We start from the raw sequence: 21,155 nt of genomic DNA, 5'->3' as shown, positions 1-21,155 counted from the left end.
ATCCAAATATCCATCCATTTATCATCACTATATCCTAATATCCATCCATTTGGCATCAGTATATCCAACTGTTCATCCATTTAACATCACTTTAGCCAAATATCCATCCATTCAGCATCAGTATATCCAATAATGCATCCATTATGCTTCACTACAGCACTACAGCTGTTGATCCATTCAGCATCAATGGATCCAAATATCCATCCATTCAGCATTGATATATCCAAACTGTCCGTCCATTCAGCATCAGTGTGTGCATCCATCCTTTCATCATCTATCCATCCATTCAACATTCATCCATACATTCATTTTTCCACTTCATTCATCATCTATCAATACATCCACCCCACATCTATCTATCTATCCCTCCATCTAAATGTCTAGCCACCCCTTCATCCATCCATCCATCTATGCATCTATTTACCTATTTATTCATCCCTCCACTCATTCATCCTCCCATCTATTAATCCGTTGATCCATCCATCCACCCATCCATCCATTTACCTATCCATTCATCCATCCACTCATTCATCCTTCCATCAGTCCATGTATCTGTCTTTCCTTCCTCCTCATCCTTTATCACCTCCTGTATTCTTTGCTCTGATGACTGTTTGCTACTTTTCTCTAGTTCGAGTGCTATCTCCGTGGTGAAGATTTTGAGAGTGCTGCGAGTGCTCAGGCCTCTCCGAGCCATCAACCGTGCCAAAGGACTAAAGGTAGAGTTGCAACTTACTGAAATATATCTAACTTTATCTAATGTATTTACAAAGTAATGGAAGTTTATACCCTGCCAGTAAGTGTTGCGCAGGCTGAATGCTTGATTGGTGGGCTATGAACTTAAAGTTAGGCATCACACGCCTGCCTCAAACCATGTCGAGTCATTAAGTAATCATAAATAGACTTGCTTATGTAGTTTCTGACCCTGTATACATATTGTTATCTATAAAATTGGACAACAGCTCATTTGGCTTTTTCTGTACTTCTGTACATTCTTGTTGTTGGCCTCATAGCTCCAGTCCAATACTAAAGAATTAAACTCCAGACAGCAAACATGTCTTGGCTGATCAGCTATATTTGGATCATTGGAAAATTCTGTAAATTTGGTTTGTTACTAAAGTATTACTTTACATGTATCTAACATTTGGCTTCAAGGTCAATGCATCTCAGTTCGAGTTCTGAGTTCATGTTTCTCTTCCCAGAGCGTGATCCAGTGCGTGTTTGTGGCTATCCGCACCATCGGCAACATCCTTATTGTCACCACTCTCCTTCAGTTCATGTTCGCCTGTATCGGCGTGCAGCTCTTCAAGGTAATGTGAATATCTTACTTCAGTACATATTCACAAAGCCTGCAGAACACTGCAGGTCTAATATGGCTGCTATTTGCTATTGCAGGGTCGTTTCTATCGGTGCACAGACGAGGCCAAACACACACCAGAAGAGTGCAAGTATGTGTCAGTTCATGCTGGTCACTTCAAAACATAAAACACAACTAAATCTGTTATAGACTAAATGAAAATCATTGGAAGTGAAAACCTTTAGTCCTATTTGTCTCATATATTTCAATGTAATACCTTAACATGCTGCTCACTAATAATTGTGTATGTTTTGTGCAGGGGCACGTTTGTAGTGTATAAGGATGGGGATATGAATCACCCCATGGTAAAGGAGAGATTTTGGGTGAACAGTGACTTCAACTTTGACAACGTGCTGATGGGGATGCTAGCACTCTTCACTGTCTCGACATTTGAAGGCTGGCCCCAGTGAGTTCTTAGACCATCCATTATTACCATATACACTATTATTGTAGGCACACTGATCTGAAGGGTACAATTTAACTGCATCAACTGCAGATCATTCAAAAACGTCTGAGATTGTACATGAAACTATTATTTTTATTTTCTGTCTTATTATTATTAAATAATTTAAACCTGGTACAGTTTGAGATTTCTGAATGACTGACTTGTTTACTAAGGAATAGTAATTGAATCAGATTTGCACCCTTTTGTATTTGTATTCCATATGTAATTGTATTCTAACTATTTTGGTGCAAATGTTCTCACCTTCAGGCTTCTGTATAAAGCTATTGATGCCAATGCTGAGAATAGAGGTCCCATCTACAACTACCGTGTAGAGATCTCCATCTTCTTCATCATCTACATCATCATCATTGCCTTCTTTATGATGAACATCTTCGTGGGCTTCGTCATCATCACATTCCGCGAACAGGGAGAGGCCGAGTTCAAAAACTGCGAGTTGAACAAAAATCAAGTCCGTATTAATCAGTTTAAGCTGAGACTTGATTTGATAAGTCACATAATGTTTATTTATCATAATTATGAATGAATATTTAATTAATGAATGATTCATGAACTGTTCCTGCGTCAGTGTATAGGAACGTAGCATCATTTTTCCTTTTTCTCTCTGTGTGTCTTTTTCACCCTAAAGAGGCAGTGTGTTTATTACGCCCTGAAAGCTCAACCTATAAAGATCTACATACCCAAAAACCCGTCACAGTTAAAGTTCTGGAAGATCATCAACTCCTCTCAGTTTGAGTACATCATGTTTGTTCTCATTCTGCTCAACACACTTACGCTGGCTGTACAGGTGTGTAACACGCACGGGCACACACAGTTACTGCAAGCTTTCAAAAGCATGCACATATAACAGTACCAGTCAAAATGTTTGGATGACACAGGCTCCGAAGTGGCCCAACTGTCTAAGTGTTGGCTCTATCACGAGCCCTGATGATGCCACAGCCATCCATGTCTGGCTGTTCAAAGCAGGGTAACTCATCTCTCTCTCTGTGGGTAGGATGATCCTAAGTGCTAGCCAATGCAGGTGTCCATTAGCTGACGTAACAGAATTGCCAGTTAGGGTTCTCCTCTGTGCATCATGTTGAGATGCGGTGATGCTGTACGTCTCAGAAGGTACACGTGCTAGTCTTCAGCCTCCCAGCTTACTAGAATCGTGTGATTGAGGGATACCTAGCCAGCAGTTGGAACTGGCAAAGACTAAAATCTCAAAAATCTTCCCCCAAAAAAATAACAAAAAAACATTTGCAGGATATTTTGATGTAAAGGCTTAAGACAAATATAAATAATGCAAAAAAGTTGATCATATAAAAGTGGATGCCTGTGCATGAGTTCATAATCACAGCAAAAATACAATCTATGTAAAATTAATTTAGAAACAAACTGTCAGCAAATTTGAGTTTAGCAATCTTCTTCAAGTCTGTCGGAAAATCATTTTAGGTGATTTCTCATGAAGCTGTTTGAGAGAATACCCCCAAAAAAAGAATGTACAAGCGAAATTAGTTTTGATTTGCTCAATTTTTGGTCTTTGTGTATTTACATGTGTGTTATTTGATAGTTTTGAAATCTTCGCTGTTAATGCAAAAGGAGGTGAGTGTTCTCAGAATATGTGTGTCCAAACTTTTTGGTACTGTGCAGGGCTGTTAACAGATAATATGCAAAGTCTTTGAAGACATTTTTGCTGTATTTTGAGGGGTTTGATGAGTTGGAACAGACAGATTGCACCAGCAGTGCCACATTGTCACTTATATGACATATTATATACTGAGCTGCAGTTAAGAGGACTGATTATGCTTTTGTAATGAAGCGTGCGGTTGGTCAGGGTTATTTAAGCACTAAGGAAATCCACCACATGCTCAGAAAAGTGTATTGTGACCTAATATCATGTAATATATCAAGATCCGATAAAATGTAATGTGTCTCAACCGTAGTACAAAGCTGAAGATTGAATTAGTTTCTCCGTTACTTTCTGAACTCAGGAGATGAGTTTGAATGTTTAAATGTCTTTTTCCCCGCAGCACTACGAGCAGTCCAAGCTGTTTAACTTTGTCATGGACATCCTGAACATGATCTTCACCACACTCTTCACCATTGAGATGATCATCAAACTGCTCGCTCTGCGGCCATACGTAAGACAAGCTTTGCTTCACAATGGCTTGAAATGCCTGTTTAATGGTATAACGTATTCTTCATTGCTAGACATGAACAGTAGAGTGCACAGGCAGTGATTTTATGGCTTCTATCTACTGTCTTTCACATTCTCTCTTCCTCTCTGTGTACTGTAGCACTATTTTATAGATGCCTGGAATTCATTTGATGCTTTGATAGTGGTGGGGAGTTTGGTGGATATCATGATAGCAGAGTTTAGTGTGAGTATTTCATCATGTTAGCAGTTGATACATAACACTGTCAACATTTATTTGTTCATATATTTGGTATTTGTTTTTTATATATAATAATTTATTATATACATAAATAATACGTTATTAAAGTCTCTATAAGTCAAAGCATCTGCACCACATTGATTCCCCGGTACTGCATCTGTCCTTCACATTTTTAACACATGGTTGCTGCAGTGTTCTGTCAACTTTCTCGTCTCTTTCCCTTTTCTACCATGTTTCTGGAACCCTGTACCCTTCTTTCAGGGCGGAGGAGGTCATGGAGAGGTCAGTGTTTGCTGTATGATAACTTGCCATTTTAAAACTTAACCATTAGCTTGTGATAGCTGTTCCATGTTCTTAAAGGGGAATTCGTTTAGATTTTTCTGAATTCTGAAATTCTGTGTCTGGTGCTGGTGATGTGAAATTGTTCATGTAGAGACAGTTACTTACTCTTTTTCCCAGTGATGGTGATTATTTACAGTTCAGAGTGACCAGTGAACCTACACATCTTCTGGGTTTTTACATGTAATGTGGGTAATAGTAAAATAGTGGTAAATTTAATGTAACTGTTCTTTTAGGACTATTTTGCCATTCCCTGCATGTACCTCTCCACTATGAATGGATTTTTAAAAGTATGTTTCAAGCCAACACCTTGTATTAAAACTATCACAATGTCTCAGTGTATTCATACGTGGTTCATGTAATAACTTTGTGTGCGGGGGCTTTGTTTACGTCTTAATATTACGTCTTAACCATTACCTGAATTATGTATACATTTTGAATAAACAGTGGAACTTCCCTATTAGTCCTGTAAGATCTAAGACTAAATGCTTTCACCAAGGCATATCTTCCTATTTCTGACTATGATATATGTAACACTTCACATCATTCAATTACATGTTCGGCACAAACTCAGATTTCCATTTATGGCGCTTATTTAACACAAATATTCAAGATAAAAGATTAAAATAGTGTGCAGAAGAGTGAACCCAGCGTCTGCTTAGTTGTTCTGCATAATATAGTTGATTATCTGAATAGTAGCCAAGCATTGGCAACCAAAACAAAAAAAAGTTGTATGTAGAAAATAACATAATGGAAAGACGTTTTTTCAGTTTGTGTACTATATTCAGTACTATATGTGTTTATCTCTCGTTTATTATCTCGTCTCTCAGGGGAAGGGAGATGGAGAGAGTTCGAAAGTGTCCATCACGTTCTTCCGTCTCTTCCGAGTCATGCGATTGGTCAAGCTGCTAAGTAAGGGGGAGGGAATTCGCACTCTTCTCTGGACCTTTGTTAAGTCCTTACAGGTCTGTTTCAAAGTCAAACTTCAAGTCTACTACATATGACTTAAAATGCTATACAAAATTTCATCGACAGTTTTTACAATTGTACATTTTGATGCCCCTAGCAGGATATGCTTCGGTGAACTATTTATTTTATTCATTACATTGAATTTGATCATTTGTGCTTCTTCTCCTCCCCAGGCCTTACCTTACGTCGGCCTTCTCATCGCTATGATCTTTTTCATCTATGGCGTAATTGGGATGCAGGCGTGTTCATCTTTGTCATCTCTTTTTGGTTCTTTCCTCATCTGCTTTCTTTCTTATCTCTTTTAACACTTTTTATCCTCTGCTTCAATGACAGATATTTGGGAAGATTGCTATAGATGACATTACAGAGCTCAATCGGAATAACAACTTTCAGACCTTCTTCATGGCAGTGCTGCTGCTCTTCAGGTGGGGATGAGCTGTTAGGTTATTGCTATTACAATTAAATGCCGTTTTCTACAGTTATTGTTGTGTGCTACTTTAAAGGAATACCTCACTTTTCTTCAACCTCTGCACAATCACTTCTGTAGCGTATGGTTGATCACCATTTACGATTATTTTGACATGATTCCCTCTACAAGGGCAGATCCTTAAATAAACGTTTAAATATGTCCATCCATCCATTTTCCAAGCCGCTTCTCCCTCAGGGTCGCGGGACGTTTAAATATGTGAAAATGAAAATTTGAAACTCAAACAGTTACACTCTGTACTCAAAAGTGTACACTGTTACTTCTTAATGTATGAGTTTTTCATTTGGTATACCACAAAGAAGTGCAGATAATGTAACAAAGATACAGCACAAAACACCTCCTGTGTAGAGAGTTAAAGTAAGTTAGTCCAGTTTGCTATTAAAGGAGCAAGATAGATAGATAGATAGATAGATAGATAGATAGATAGATAGATAGATAGATACTTTATTGATCCCGAAGGAAATTTAGGCATCCAGCAACAACAACACAATACAGTAGGAAACATATTCGACATCTATCAAACACAGAACAATAGAAAATATATAAGGGTATAAGAACTTTCTGTACAAGGTAAAGAACTATCTGTAGATGGAGCAGTGCAGTAGATTTTTCTAACAGCCAATAAATAAATTCACAGGGCAAAGTGCAAGGTGCAAACAACATTGGTTATAAAAGTGACTGATGTGCCATAGAATTATTAATATGTACATGTAAAAACATAGTTCTGTAAAGTGAATATGTGAATATATGAATACCACACCATGAGTAAATGTACTTGAGTGTAAGAGAGGTTGGGGAAGTGTAATTGTGAATAAATAATTAAGCGGTTGAGTAGTTGAATAATGTCCATGTAGTGTGACTGGGTTAAACTCAGTCAGCAGCAGCCTCCCGTCCCCGATGGGAGGAATTGAAGAGTCTGATGGCTCTCGGAATGCAAACATCACAATATAATCTGTTAATGAGTTAAAGAGGCAAAAAGAGTGGAAGGAAAAGCTAATCTCTTGGGGTTTGTCGTTAGCCTAGTCGTAAGACATGACAGTTAAGACATTGAGGTTTACTGGTCTTTGGTACAAGCCAAGACCATAGCTTTTCAACTAACACTGATCATGTGAATGGCTGTAATGTTTACCAAATTCCATCTGTGTCTGATAGTCGTAGATAAAAGCTTGAGTATGAGACACATTGCTTTGTGCATTACACACACTCGCCTTTATCCTGTGAGGGATAGGCATTCAAGAGAAATATGCCATTGTTAATCTACAGAAGTAGATTTACTTCAACATCCAAAACGGTTTTATTTGAAAAATATACATAAAGAGACTATGCCATGATAAATACCGAAGCCATCAGAAATTATGCTATGATATACTGCTACTATACACTTTTCAAGTACTGAGAAACATGACAAACATATTGTCACAACTGGCCTATTTTCCATGTGCCACAGATGAGTCAGATAGTCAAAATACCCTGAAGTATTCCTTTAATAATGACTTTGTACTGCACTGATTGACACGCTGTCTCTCTTTTTCAACCTTAGATGTGCAACAGGAGAGCAGTGGCAGGAGATTATGCTGGCAGCATTGCCGGGGCGACGATGTGACCCCGAGTCGGACTTTGAGCCAGGAGAGGAGTACACCTGTGGAAGTAACCTTGCTTACTTATACTTTATCAGCTTCTTTGCTCTCTGCGCCTTTCTGGTGAGTCAAAGAGAGAGACAGTAACATTTTCGGGGAAGGCTACGCTCATAGGGACTTCATAACACAAGCATGAGCTTTGAACAATATTTTTCTAAAGCAATATTTGAATATATTAATATTCCGCTTATGCCAGTTATCGTAAAATGTCATGAGATGTTTTTGAAGTAGATGACGTTATACTTACATAAAGTCTTTAAAAGGATTTTACTCTAAAGTCAGTGAAAAATCTCAAATGGATTTTCATCTCTGACTTTGAGATTGGGTAGAATGATCCATATATTATAACCATGTGCATGTACCCTCCCATTTCAGATCATTAATTTGTTTATTGCTGTCATCATGGACAACTTTGAGTATCTGACTAGAGATTGGACAGTGCTGGGCACTCACCATCTGGATGAGTTTAAGAGAGTGTGGTCAGACTATGATCCAGAAGCCACGTAAGAAACCTCTTCAACTGTCTATATGTAAATTCATTAAAAAAAACACCCACTGTAACAAACAATGTGGTATAACAGTTTAAAGCAGCTTATAATATATTAATTTCTGTTTACACACACACACACACACACACACACACACACATATATATATATATATATATATATATATATATATTATAGGCATAGTGTTTTTATATGTGTATTTGATTGCAGAGGAAGAATTAAGCACCTGGATGTTGTGACCATGTTACGCAGAATTCAGCCACCACTGGGTTTTGGTAAACTCTGTCCTCATCGGGTCGCCTGTAGGGTAAGTAGCACAGCCTGTTGCTTTCTATATAGCGTTTGCCATATAGTACAATGCAGTAAAATTGCAGTTCCAGGTAAAGTAAAAGTTTACTTTTTACAAATGGGGGAACCAGTGCTGCAACCAAAGCTGAGACCCAGCAAGCCGCTGACACACTCACTCTGTCAACTGTATTTAGCTCACAGTGTCCTTCTCCTGCCTCAGAAATCCTATTACAATCTCTCTCTCTCCCCATCCCGTAATTCCTGCAGAGGCTGGTTGCTATGAACGTGCCACTCCATCCCGATGGCACGGTGTCCTTCAATGCTACCTTGTTTGCTCTTGTGAGGAATTCACTCAAGATTAAAACTGAAGGTCAGCATGTGCAGTGACATAGTCACTCACATACACATTCAGCCTAATAGCATTTATTCATATAAGCGCTACAGGGTAACCTTCAATACATCTGCCTTTTCACTGCTCATAAATATGGTGTTAAAATATGTCCATCTATAAATCAAAAGGACATATGGCAAACCAATGTCCTTCATCTGGCACACCAAAATCAAACACATTAAAATTTAAAGCAGATAATTCATGCTAAATAACCTTGGTTTTGTGTGATTGATTCAGCAGCTTAATTGAATTTGTGCTTGGTTTTAATACTCGGTTTCCCTCAGGACCGATTGACCAGGAGAATGAAGAGCTGAGAGCCATTATTAAGAAGATTTGGAAGCGCACCAAACCTAAGCTCTTAGATGAAGTTATACCGCCCCCTGCAGGTAAACATTATACTATCCACTGTGCACCACATTCTGAAACCCTTAGAATTTGAATGAGTACATTTTAGCAGTGCTAAAAAGTGCCTTTATGTGCATCTTGAGGTTTCGTATACGCAAAAAAAAATTTATTGTCATCTCTCCTGTTTTTTTTCCTAGGAGATGAAGTGACTGCTGGAAAGTTCTATGCCAGTTTTCTCATCCAGGATTACTTCAAGAAGTACCGTAAGAGGAAGGAGAAAGAAAAGAAGAAGAAGGGAAAGGACAAGTCAGCCTCACTTCAGGTGCACAGTTATAAAAAATAAACAAAATCTGTTTATTCCTAGACTGGATATTTAAAATTTCATAAAACATAAATAAATAAAAGGAAGTGGGTCTTGGAGTTTTGCTGTGCAGGAATCTGAAGACCACATCGAAATTGGTCAAATGGTTTGGTTACAGCATCCAATTTTCTTAAACAAAGAACATAAAAAAGATACCACCTGATTCAGAACAAGTCAAATTATACATTTTTAAATTTCAGCTATTTTTGTCAAACAGAAAAAAATCTCTGGACAGTCCCCTTATTGCACTTTTTTTCGTTTTTGTGTGAGTTTTTGCCAACGTGACAGACTGAGGTCAGCAGCTAGTGCCATTGTGTATTGAATGATATGTTGTTATGGCCAAGATCTAGAGACTGAATTTCACGGTTCAATAAATCACATCTATTAAAAAGGTTTTGTTGCTCTTTCCATGAGTCTCTATAACCCCACTCTGCTGCTGGCATAGGCTGGGCTGCGGACCCTGCAGGATCTGGCCCCAGAGATGCGGCTGGCCATGGCCATGGAGGAGGGGCAGGAGGAGGGGTTTGAGGGAGAGATGACAGAGGAGGAGGAGTTCTTTAGGGTGGGTCACATTTTCTCCACCACATAACAATCAAAGCCTATTTTGGTATAATTCTTACATGTTAGACAAAGTATCAGTAATTTAATATTCATGATTTTGCTACACTACACTTACTTGTCTTACATACTTTTCATTGGAAGATTGAGAACACCTTGCTTTTTTATTTGAACTTATTACTGTTACTTTCTAAAACAAAAAAAGAATAATCATTATCTAATATCTTGTTAATGATTATATAATAATTATTGTTTAAAGTATATACTGAAGCTCTTTTGGCCCAAACCTAGTCTAACCACCCGAAACGTTTGAATACTGATCAGTGCCAACATTATAAAAAGGGGACAAAATGTGTGGCCTTTGGCTTTATTCCCAAAGTAGCACTGTATTTAGTTTTTTTAGTATGTTTTTGTAAACATTAAACATGCTCATTTGTGTAAAACAAATTTGATAAGATTTTGACCTGGCAGTGTAATATTTAATATAATAGTATCATGATAATCATAGCATAATGACAAATTATCCTTTACCCTCTCACTGCCCACAGAGTGACAGTGTGTTCAGCGATGCGGCTTCCATGTCCACCCCAGGGGGTACGCCTTTGCCCCCACACCTGGACGAGGTGATGGTCAGCATCGAGCCAATGTCCAGAATCCCCAACGGGACCCTGATGCTGGAGGAGGCTCTGGAGGACTTGAGGCCGACCTCAGCTCTCTCCAATAATGAGGTGGTGATGGAGCAGCCTTTGAGGCGCTCACCCCTGCCCAGAAGGTGGGCCGCCAGTCACTACAAACTCAACTCACTCTGGGCACTAAATATCGGCTCAAGGCAAGCACAGCAAATACGAAAACAAACCATCAAGCAGAAGCATTCAAATTAGAAGCTAGCATTCCAAACTAGCTGCTGCTAACGCCAATTAGCGTTATATAATTTGCTTTGCAAAATCAATACATTATTCAAAATTGCTAATGCTGCTAATTAGTATTGAAAAGTGGTGGGGACCAGTTAGCATATGCAGTTCAGATGCTAGGTGGTCCACACTGGGATTTGTTTACTATTAGTAATGTTAGCATTTCCGGGTGATGTATTTCTTTAAAGCTGTGATTTTTGCCTGAGAGCTGCATTGTGTTGGATGGAAATGTTTGGCATGAAATCCAGATGGTGTAATTTCTGTCATTTACAGCGTCTGGCAGTGTGCACCATTTGAAGGATCTAAACACTCTGTCTCTCAGATGCACAAACATATTACAGCTTTAAGATCTTTTAAACTAAATCCAAACCAGCTGGGCAATTTTTGGGCAACATCAGGCATAATTGTATATTAAAATTGCAAAAAAAAGCCAACAACTGCTGTATTAAGTAGCTACAGCTGCTAGAATCAGATTCACATTGCAGAGGAGGCTTCTAGATCTGCTGTTTAGACACTAAAAGTATGTTGTACCATGGCAACGTGTGCTGCTAAAAATCTTCAGTATTTTCTGTGTACAGTTGTTTGCAAATATTTGGGCCCCCCCGGACAAATTCCATGTTTTGTTGATTTTCTAAGTGAACAGAGGTGTACATCCTCTACAGAGAACACATATCTGCACATTTTAATGTACAATTACTTTTAATTTGCGGAAAAAACATAAAATGTGACTTTTTACGGCACATTTTATAGTTTAGGTTTTAATTTTTTAAATGTCATACTCGGCAAATAAATAGGAAATCTGCACAAAAATCTGCAGAAAAAAATGTCATATTTAACTTTGTTCTCTGTAGAGGTTGAGTTCGCTAATTTTCCCCTAGAAAATCAACAAAATACGTCACTTTACCAGGGGATGGTCAGACCTTACAACTGTAGTATGAATAGGGAAAATATTGCAGAAACATTAAGAAAGTATATCTTTATAACATATCAGATGTCATTGAAAAAGTATGAGCTTATGCACATTTAGTGCATCTTTTCAAATAAGATTCTCATTCAAAACTTGCCTTTTATACATTACTGGAATGCATTTTTCTTTGAGAGCAGTTTCAATGACAGATCCTTGATTTTATTATTTCTGTGACAGTCCTCATTGAAAGAGATCACCTTGGAAGTTTTGGACTGCTAGAGCACAATCAGGCACATGTTGGCTGCGAGTGGTTTTACATATGCTTGTTGCACACTACTGTAAGGATGCAGACACGAGTCCCATATACTACATTTTGCTTGTATATTTTTTCCTGAGGCCCACATGTGCAATCTGTGTGTTCTATGCAGCCAAAACAGCCATAACTGATTTTTACCTGACCATTTTCCTCTTTTTTTGCTTCCTTTGTACGTTTAAGACTGATATGTGAGACTGACCTCTGTTCTGATTGGCAGTCTGAGGTGAAACACTCCTTATGACTTCAACTTCAGAGTGAAAGGACAGAGCATCTTAAGGATTATTACTATTTAGTAATTACAGGATAAAGCAACACCTCAGTTATAAGTGATAAGACTGAAGAATGAAAGTTTAGAACTGTTCATTTATGTCGATTCAGTGAATTTTAAGAGGTTATAATATCTAGGTAACTGCAATAAACTTGCCTTATGAAATGGCCCCTAAATGTTTATCATTCGAAAAAAGCAATTGCCCTGATTGGTCATGTCTGGTTAAAGTTTTATATTCAAATTTAAGAGAGGCCCTAAAAACATTCTGTTTTGCTACCTCTAAACAATTGAGGTCAAAGCATTTTAAGGTGTGCTGAGAAATTAGTGAAATTAGCTTCTTGCCATGGCTTGAAATCAGCCAAAAAGAGGAGTTTAACTCTCATGGAGTCTCCATCTAATCCAGGCATGTCAAACTCACTGTGGTGGGCCACAGCTCTGTCGAGATCAGCGTTCTCCCTCTTCTGTCCCTCCGAATTCAACTCGCTATTTGCAGTTTACCTGATGAGTTGAATCAGGTGTGGTAAACGAGGTATAGTGCTGACATCTGCAGTGCGGTGACCCGCCAGGACTGGAGTTTGACACATGGCCTAATCTCTGTTCTTTAGGCCACCCAGCGCTGAGTTCCCACCTCCTCCAGACACAGCAGTGCAGGGTGGAGTAGGTGGGAGTGAAGGGGGAGGAGGAGGAGGAGGAGGAGGAGGTGCAGAGGTGACAGGAGGAGAAGCACCAGTGACGGGTGCAGCGGAACAGAGTCATATCATCAAGGAAGAGACTGAGAGCACAGCTTCACATGATAGGTGAGTAAAGCTGTCAGCTGGAGATTGACAAATGAGCCAGTATGACTAGAGAATGGTGGTAAAAAACAGAGGAGAAGAGTAATGAGCAAGTGAAACGATGTTGAGAGGGTTATGTATTCATCCACAACCGAACACTATTTCAAGGATTCAAGGAGATTTTATTGTCATTCGCATCACATGGTACATGAGGTGGAACGAAATTAAGATCTCATGGTCCAGTTTACACCCAAGAGCTGTTATTAAAATAGATAAATAAATAGAAAGTACACAAGAGAGGGAGAGTAGGAAGTTAGCAGCAATATGAAGTCCAGAGTGCAAGTTTGCTATAGCAGCATGATATTGACTTAGAGCAGTGGATAAAGTGTCTAGATAAAGTGTCTCAGTGCGGTTTAAAGTGACAGTGCCTGTAACAGTACTTGTTCTTGTAAGTGTCAGTGCAGTGTGTTCAGTTGGAATTTAGGAGCCTTACAGCTTCTGGTATGAAGCTTTTTTGAAGCCATTTAAATGGAAACAAGTAAGCTACTGTTCAGTATGTTGGTTACAGCTGAGGCAGCGACAGAAAGCGGTGCATAATGAATAGACCCTGCATAATAGTCACAGGAATTCAGTGAAACATGCAGAACTAGATAGAAATAGAATTCTATCATTGCCCTGAATGAGGGTATAATGAGCTGAATTTCCTGTTGAAGGTTTTTGTGTGTGTGTGTGTGTGTGTGTGTGTGTGTGTGTGTGTGTGTGTGTACTGTATCTTTATGTATGCTGCTTCAAGCCTTATATTGTAAAATTGCTGCTGTATTCTGCTGTGTTATGTGACACTGACCAGGGCAATGCTGAGCACAATAAACCACATTGGGATGAAGTCAGGTGTTCAGTGTTCTCCTCTGGTTGTTCTGCAGCTGCATGTGAAAGTTTGTACAGATGCAGTGACAGTCTTTGTCTATCCAAGTAAAGAGTGTCTAGCCTTTTCCTTCCAGGCTTGCATTTATATATCTCAGTTTCACCATATTTCGAATTGACCTATTCATGCTCCACCCACAAACCTATTTGTTCCACTGCTGCAAGGTTGAACCAGTTTTAAAGAATGTCTCAGAGGAAGCAAGCGCTCGCATTCACCCTTCTAGCTTGCAGCATCATGTGGTAAGAGGAAATCTAACTAGTGAGTGGAACTGTCAGTGCAAACAAAAGAAAATTTAGTTGAACACAGGCTTAAAATAAATTTCAGGAAGACTTTTATACCTAAATTTATACCTAAAATTTATGTCACATTTTATATTTTATGGTTTTTTTTCCCTAAAGGTAAATAAATAGAAAGGTGTGGGTTAGAATGTGCAAAATGCCATGTTTATGTGTTCTTTGTAGAGGATTTGTTAACTTAAGTTTCACTTTAAAAAATCAATAAAAACGTAATTTGGGGTTTTTCAAAAAATTTAATACAACTGTACATTTTTTAAATTAGACAGTTATATTGTGATAACAAGAAGCTTCATTCACCAGTATCTTCCCCAGTTTTTTTCTTAAAACTGTTCTTGACAAAGGTCCTAAGAAAAGTTAATGTCAGATTCATGATATGTTCTTAAAGTACAGAACCATTCGCACCTTTCTTTTGTCTAGCAAAACTATTGTGGGCTTTTGTGGGAAGAGAATGGATAGGTAAACTGAGTATTAAAATGTTAAGGGGAAAAAACTAATTTTCCTATTTGTGTATAACCACTTTCTACAGACAATGCTATCCAGAAGCCCCACCCCGAGAGCAGACCACACCCTCTCCAGTGCCCAGTCCTGCTAATGGCAGTGTGACCCCAGCACAGCCAAGCAATGTCACCACAGCCAGCAATGGTTACCAAAGCAATGTGCAGCCAGCAAATGGCTACAACGGGAGCGCTTACCCACAGAATGGCTACAACGAGAATGCTTACCAAAGCAATAGTTACTCTGGGAACGGTTATTCTGGGAACGGTTACTCCAGTAACGGTTACAGTGCCAGTGGACACAGCACTAACGGTTACAATGGTAACGGACAAAATGGTAAAGGATATCCAGCTCGACGACGCCTCCTTCCTCAGACACCTTCAGGTGAAAAAAATGTTTGCTTCTGCAGCATATTTTTCCTAAAAAATTCACTGGTCATAAATAAACACGTCCCATATGGAGCAGCTTATCATATTAATCACCTCCTGATATCTTCACTGATCCATTGAGTGCCTTACACTCTCTTTGACTTTGTTAGGACGGAAGCCAAATTTTAATATACAGTGTTTGAGGAGACAGGACAGTATGGATGATTTACCCATCCCCGGCACTTACCACCAGAATTCCCCTCCTTCCAGAACACATGCACAGGTAATGCTTCAGCTGCTTAGTTACTTTACGTTAGGCTTGTCATTGTGTTATAATTTAGATTTCAGTGCCGATACTAGGTAGAAGACATCAACGTGTTGTTAGCATGTTTGGCCCAAATAAAGAAAACCACTAACAACTAAAATATTGAATTGTAGAGTTATAACAACACTGAACAGTCCATATGTTGTGCACAATGTATTTTTGAGCCATATTTTTCTGATATCTGTAAGATAAACCATTTATAATATATATGATATTCTTTAATGTCAATCCTCCATCTCCTGCAGACTCAAAACAGTTATGACTCTCGGCGCAGCAGTGTGTCCTCAGCGGCTTCATCAGCCTCCTGGGCAAACAACCAGGCAAGGAAAGGCCGTCTTCTTTACGCCCCCCTCATCTTGGTGGATGAGGTGGGAGGCACTCAGCCAGTGTGGGGCGACACCAACGGCAGTGCCAGCCTGCCGGCCTCAGCCCGAGCTGGGTGGAACGCAGGCCAGGGTATCCCTGTGTCCCAACAGCAGCGAACATACACCTCCTTGAGGGTGCCCTCCCAGCACAGCCCTGGCTACATGGAGAAGGGAAGCGCAGACAGCCTTGTGGAGTCGGTCAGTACAGCTGAACTCTCAGTTAAAAGAAAAGTTTGTAATGGAGCCATTAGGCTATAGTAGCTAACAAGTAATGGAAACTTATATCCCACTAGTAGCATCAAGCAAGCTGCATGTATAAACCAGGACACATTTGCCTCAGAACACAACAGATTGTTAAGCAAAAGTCAAATAGACTTGCTTATATGGTTTCTTACACTGTCTGACATAATATCTGTAAGTAGCAGTATAGTAGCAGCAGCTACACTATATGGACAAAGGTTCTGGGACACCTAAACATTACACCTGCAGGAGCTTTATACATTACACCTCCTTAGGTACTAATATGGAGTTGGTCCCCTCTGTGCAGCTATAAAAGCTACCTCTGTTCTGGAAGGGTGTTAGACACTTGTTGCTGGATCCTACTGTGAGCAATTAACTCTATTAATGAGACAGTGTAGGAGTAAAATGATGTTAGCCCCTCTCATACATCAAGGCTCACAGTGTTCCCCCACAATTGTTACAGGCGTGATCCACACGTGTCCTCAAATATGACCATGCTGACTCATGGAAAGAGCTTGTGAGACCTCTGTTTCAGCTGTAACATTAGTGCTGCTAAGTATTCAAATTGGACACTTTATGTCCGTGATCTACCCGTCATATGATACAAGCCTGAGTTCTCCAACATGAGCTGCAAAATGTAGCTAATCTCTAAAACATGTTCATCAGACGAGTAGAACAAAGTGGTCTGTTTTCCTGCGGGGGGTTTAAATGAGTAGCAGTGTTGATCTGCACTGCCGCTGCAGCTGGGTTGTTGACATTTGCTGAGACGCTACTGTCAATCATTTTGAGTTCTGACATGCACTTACAGTTCTAAGGAGGAAGCACCTGGATTTTTTTTACTATTACTATCATTTATCTACTATTAAATTGTTTTAGTTTATATATATTTATTATGTACTTACTGCAAACTGCTTTTTTCAGGAGATTATTTACGCTGTATGCTGTGATTGGTGCAGTTGACATGTTTTGCTGGATGAACTTTTCATTTTTGTAATTATCTTCTTGGATTACTGAAACTGAATCATTGTCTTCCTGTTGTGTTCTTCTAATCATCTTAGATCCTGATATCTGAGGGCTTGGGTCTCTACGCTAAAGATCCAAAATTTGTAGACTTTGCAAAACGCGAGATTGCTGATGCGTGTCACATGACCCTGGATGAGATGGAGACAGCCGCGACTGACTTGCTGAGTCGAAGCACAGCGGGGCAACCAGTCGGCCGCTTTGAGGAAGACCTGTCTGATGAGATGAACTGTGTGATTTCATACTGAGGGACTTCAGTCCAGGAGAGCAAGAGAAAATGAGAGAGGAAACTGAAGCTGTATTCGTTTTCCACAGGAGGTTCCATAATGTAACTTGTATTGGATTTGAGTGGCTAATTTGTACTGATTAAAGTGTTTGTGTAATTTCCATGAATGACCACAGGTAGCCTGGATTGAAAGGCCATAGCCAAGATGTAGACGTCAGCCTTCCACCACAGGACACTCAATAACAATAAAAACACAGAGCATTGCCGTGACTATTAGAAGGTTTTGCTGTTACATTACAGTCAGGACAGTTTGATTTAAACAAGTTTACTTTTCCAGAGTGAACTCCAGGTTCCATCCAGGAATTATTACTTTTATGTACGATGTACACTGCAGATTCTTACGGGTTTAAAATCACTAATACTATAGTGCCTCCTCTGGTAAAACAAATGCAGTCATAGGGCTTTTGAGAGAGAACGTTAAGGCAGAGGCAAGAAGTTGGAAAAGCAAGGAAGTTGTAAGAGAGTTGAAGAGTTGAAAGAGAAAGCAGGGAAGTTAAGGTGAAAGTGGCTAAATGGGTCATTTTTATGCTACTTTTCCTAATTCACTCAAGTGTCTTGACGTGTGCATGTTCAACACTTGATGATTCCATAGCCCTTACTGAGCTGCACAGGCTTCTACATTTGGAATGGATATGAATTTGGTTCTGACTGTTCTGAAGTTCTGAAGACTTAAATGATAGGAGCCTAAAAGAGTGGAGCAAGAATTTAAAGAGGCAAGGGCCTCTGAGCACAACATTGAGGTTTAGGAACAAAAAAAAATGTATAAGCAGCCATGGGCAAATATTACGATACAAATCTGCCTCACAGATGTTTTCAGAGAACGTCTTCTGATATGCTGACCAGTACTTGAGCTGAATAAAGCATATTGAAATGTTGCAGTTATAATGTTCTATATAAGGTTTCCCAAAGACAGTGCTGGACATTTTTGCCACACTTACTGTGTCTCATACCATCTGTTCTTATAATTATTTTCCGAGTAGAACAACTGTCCAGTATTCCTTATAACAGGACTCTTTTATATGGCACTACTGTCAGACTTACAGAAAGCATAGTCTTACTTTGAGGTTTAATCACTCAAATGAATTTGTGTCTATTACGGATTAAATGAATTCCCAGTTAAGCAATATTAGCATTTTAGTATTTTGTTCTTCATTTAAGTCTGAGTATAAATAGCAAAAAGTGAAAATGCACATTCTCAAATGGAAATACTCCCTTTTTTATTTCTGCAGCACAGAAAATATTCCCAGTTTGGTACTAGCCCTGTTATTGTGACTGCTGATACTCCAGTGTTTTGTGAGTCTAATAAAATGAGAGTTATTTTATACTTCAGGCTTTCTCTTCTTTGTGGACCTTTTCCTTTGCTTTGATATTCTATTCCAGAACTCATCACACCTGGACCAACTCATCACGCCCTGTACAGAGCTGATTAGCCTGCGTGTGAAGTAACTGTGCAGGGTCACTCATTCATTTGTTCAACACTACAACTACACACGCTCAATGAATGTTGTTTTCTGTGTATTAGAGCATTTGAAGTAAAATGTTAGAATACGGCCAAGACTACTGTAAACCTGGCTCTGTGTACACTCTGTGTGTTTGTGTAGTTGGATTTAGACATACATTTATTCACGAGAAACAGTGTGTTCACTCAACCAACGTTTTGTCTGGAATCAAGGATTTTAATGGGGAGTTTGCCCTCTTCGATTTACTTATCTGGGAAGACTTAATACTAGATATTGAAACACTGCTGTGAGCATTTGAGTGCATTTAGCCAAAACAGCATTAGTGAGATGAGGTACAGATGTTGGATGATTAGTTCTGGATCACAAATGCCACTCCAGCTCATTCCAGAGGGGCTGCATTAACTCCAAAGAACACAGTTCTGCTGCTGCACAGCCCAATGCTGCGGGGTTTCATACCCATCTAACCGATGCTAGGCATTGGGCACATAGAGACCATAGGCTCATGCACTGCTGTTCCCATTCCCAGTGTCCCATTCTATTGGTATGCTTTTCTATGAAGATTATACAGGCTGTGGGAGGAAGTGAACCCCGGGGAGCAATTGGTACGGCAAGAGGTTTGCAGGAATGTCAGAGAAGCAAAGTATTGTAAGGTACTGTCACAGAATTCTAATAAATGTATTTCAAGCCTACATTCAAATGTGTAGGTAAAGTCTCTAACCTACCACACATGCAGGTTAGACACACAGCCTGTGCAGTAGGTAAGCAGTTGAGCAATGGTTCCTCAACTGCTTATCTACTGCATATGAGACTGTTTCTCTGCTCCCGACACAGTTATAGCATATAAGTATTCAAATGATGTAATTACATTGCTATTTATCTGCTAATATCAGTCAGCTGTCTTTATTAAAGCATCATTTATGATTTAGGGTGAAAATCTGCCATTAAAAGAGTTACCAGTGAGCTATGAGAGTCTGATGAGAGCCCCATCCTATTGGTATGCTGAGACTCAGCAGTGCTACAGAACTCAGGGTCATTTGTGATACTTTTTCTCCTGATAAAGCTGATTTTGGAAGCTGTTGTTAAACCTATTCGAGTCGTTACTTCGTTGACCTAACAAGACTTTTACCTTTACCTTCACTAGTGACGCCCGAATCCTTCTTCTGGTCATGGATTCAGTCAAACTGACTCATGAGTCCGACTGAATCAAACTGTTCTGTAACGTTGTTGACATTCATGTTGTAGGCTTTACTGATTTTTCCCGACTAAGCTTCTCACTGTCATAATGTAAAATTCCACACCGTAACACTGTTGAGAACACATTTGCAAAATATTCACGTTCGTTTTCTCTCTGCAGGCTTTACAGCTTAATCTTACATCATATTCATAACTCAGATTATTGAGATTGTAATAAGAATGATGGATATCTGTAAGTAAAACTGAAATAGTAAAAGGGAAATTCCACAGATTTTTCGGAACATAAATGGTTAGAATGTGAACAAAGTCATTCAGAGTGGACTGATGTGAAATTCTCCGTTGTAAAGACATTTTTGCTCACAGTGGCGGTGATAGGAACCAGACGTCTTTAAAGAGTTTAATGCCACTGAAAGCATCGCCGCAAAATGTTGTTACATGACATAGTCATGAATACGCTGCCTGCTGTCTAAGGTATCCTTTACAATAGGTTTGCTTTCATGTTTTTATCCTGATGTGCACATGTAGGGCGTTGTAAGATTTTTTTCAGATGTGCAGCTTTTATGGAGAATCTAACAGCAAAAAAGTATTTGCACACATTCATTTTCCTTTTTTTATTTTGCATTTCCTCACAAATACAATGGATTTGGCAAGGGAACACAAAATGTTTGGAAAGTGGTGGATAAACATTGAAAAGGGACAGTAAAAAGTTTGCAAGGGAAAGACAAATCATTGCGACGGAACGCTACAATATTTATTTTTTTGTCTTTGCAATGGTGATTTAGGGGCTCATGACTATTTTACCATTATCAGCATTACATATAAAGCCCATCACATAATATGGCTGTATTTGTACTGCAGACATCATAAATCCTTTCCCTGTCTCACTAAGTTTCTCCACCACGAACCACAACCACATCATTCAACTCTGAA

General features: G+C 39.2%; 1 protein-coding gene across 2 annotated transcripts in view; it reads left to right on the top strand.

The window, feature by feature from the left end:
- Positions 1-18,895, top strand: part of cacna1fa (calcium channel, voltage-dependent, L type, alpha 1F subunit a) — a 42,403-nt gene extending 23,508 nt beyond the window's left edge. The window contains exons 24-48 of one of the 2 annotated variants that reach the window (XM_037536201.1): positions 629-716; positions 1,200-1,307; positions 1,393-1,445; positions 1,614-1,760; positions 2,067-2,268; positions 2,446-2,604; positions 3,830-3,940; positions 4,097-4,180; positions 4,457-4,477; positions 5,365-5,499; positions 5,677-5,742; positions 5,837-5,928; positions 7,531-7,690; positions 8,003-8,130; positions 8,347-8,443; positions 8,692-8,794; positions 9,100-9,201; positions 9,358-9,482; positions 9,967-10,083; positions 10,628-10,851; positions 13,087-13,278; positions 14,999-15,351; positions 15,506-15,618; positions 15,906-16,223; positions 17,324-18,895. In XM_037536201.1, the coding sequence (XP_037392098.1) occupies positions 629-716; positions 1,200-1,307; positions 1,393-1,445; positions 1,614-1,760; positions 2,067-2,268; positions 2,446-2,604; positions 3,830-3,940; positions 4,097-4,180; positions 4,457-4,477; positions 5,365-5,499; positions 5,677-5,742; positions 5,837-5,928; positions 7,531-7,690; positions 8,003-8,130; positions 8,347-8,443; positions 8,692-8,794; positions 9,100-9,201; positions 9,358-9,482; positions 9,967-10,083; positions 10,628-10,851; positions 13,087-13,278; positions 14,999-15,351; positions 15,506-15,618; positions 15,906-16,223; positions 17,324-17,533 (3,508 nt within the window). In that variant the 3' untranslated portion in view covers positions 17,534-18,895. Of the gene's footprint in view, positions 1-628; positions 717-1,199; positions 1,308-1,392; positions 1,446-1,613; positions 1,761-2,066; positions 2,269-2,445; positions 2,605-3,829; positions 3,941-4,096; positions 4,181-4,456; positions 4,478-5,364; positions 5,500-5,676; positions 5,743-5,836; positions 5,929-7,530; positions 7,691-8,002; positions 8,131-8,346; positions 8,444-8,691; positions 8,795-9,099; positions 9,202-9,357; positions 9,483-9,966; positions 10,084-10,627; positions 10,909-13,086; positions 13,279-14,998; positions 15,352-15,505; positions 15,619-15,905; positions 16,224-17,323 lie in introns of both variants that reach the window. The other variant, XM_037536200.1, reaches the window with a different exon arrangement.
- The last annotated feature ends 2,260 nt before the right edge of the window (positions 18,896-21,155 follow it).

Source organism: Pygocentrus nattereri, chromosome 29 (assembly GCF_015220715.1).
Source record: "Pygocentrus nattereri isolate fPygNat1 chromosome 29, fPygNat1.pri, whole genome shotgun sequence".
In the NCBI taxonomy this organism is placed as follows: Eukaryota; Metazoa; Chordata; class Actinopteri; order Characiformes; family Serrasalmidae; genus Pygocentrus; species Pygocentrus nattereri.
Note: the sequence above shows the minus strand (reverse complement) of the source record. Positions and strands in the feature narration are given on the sequence as shown.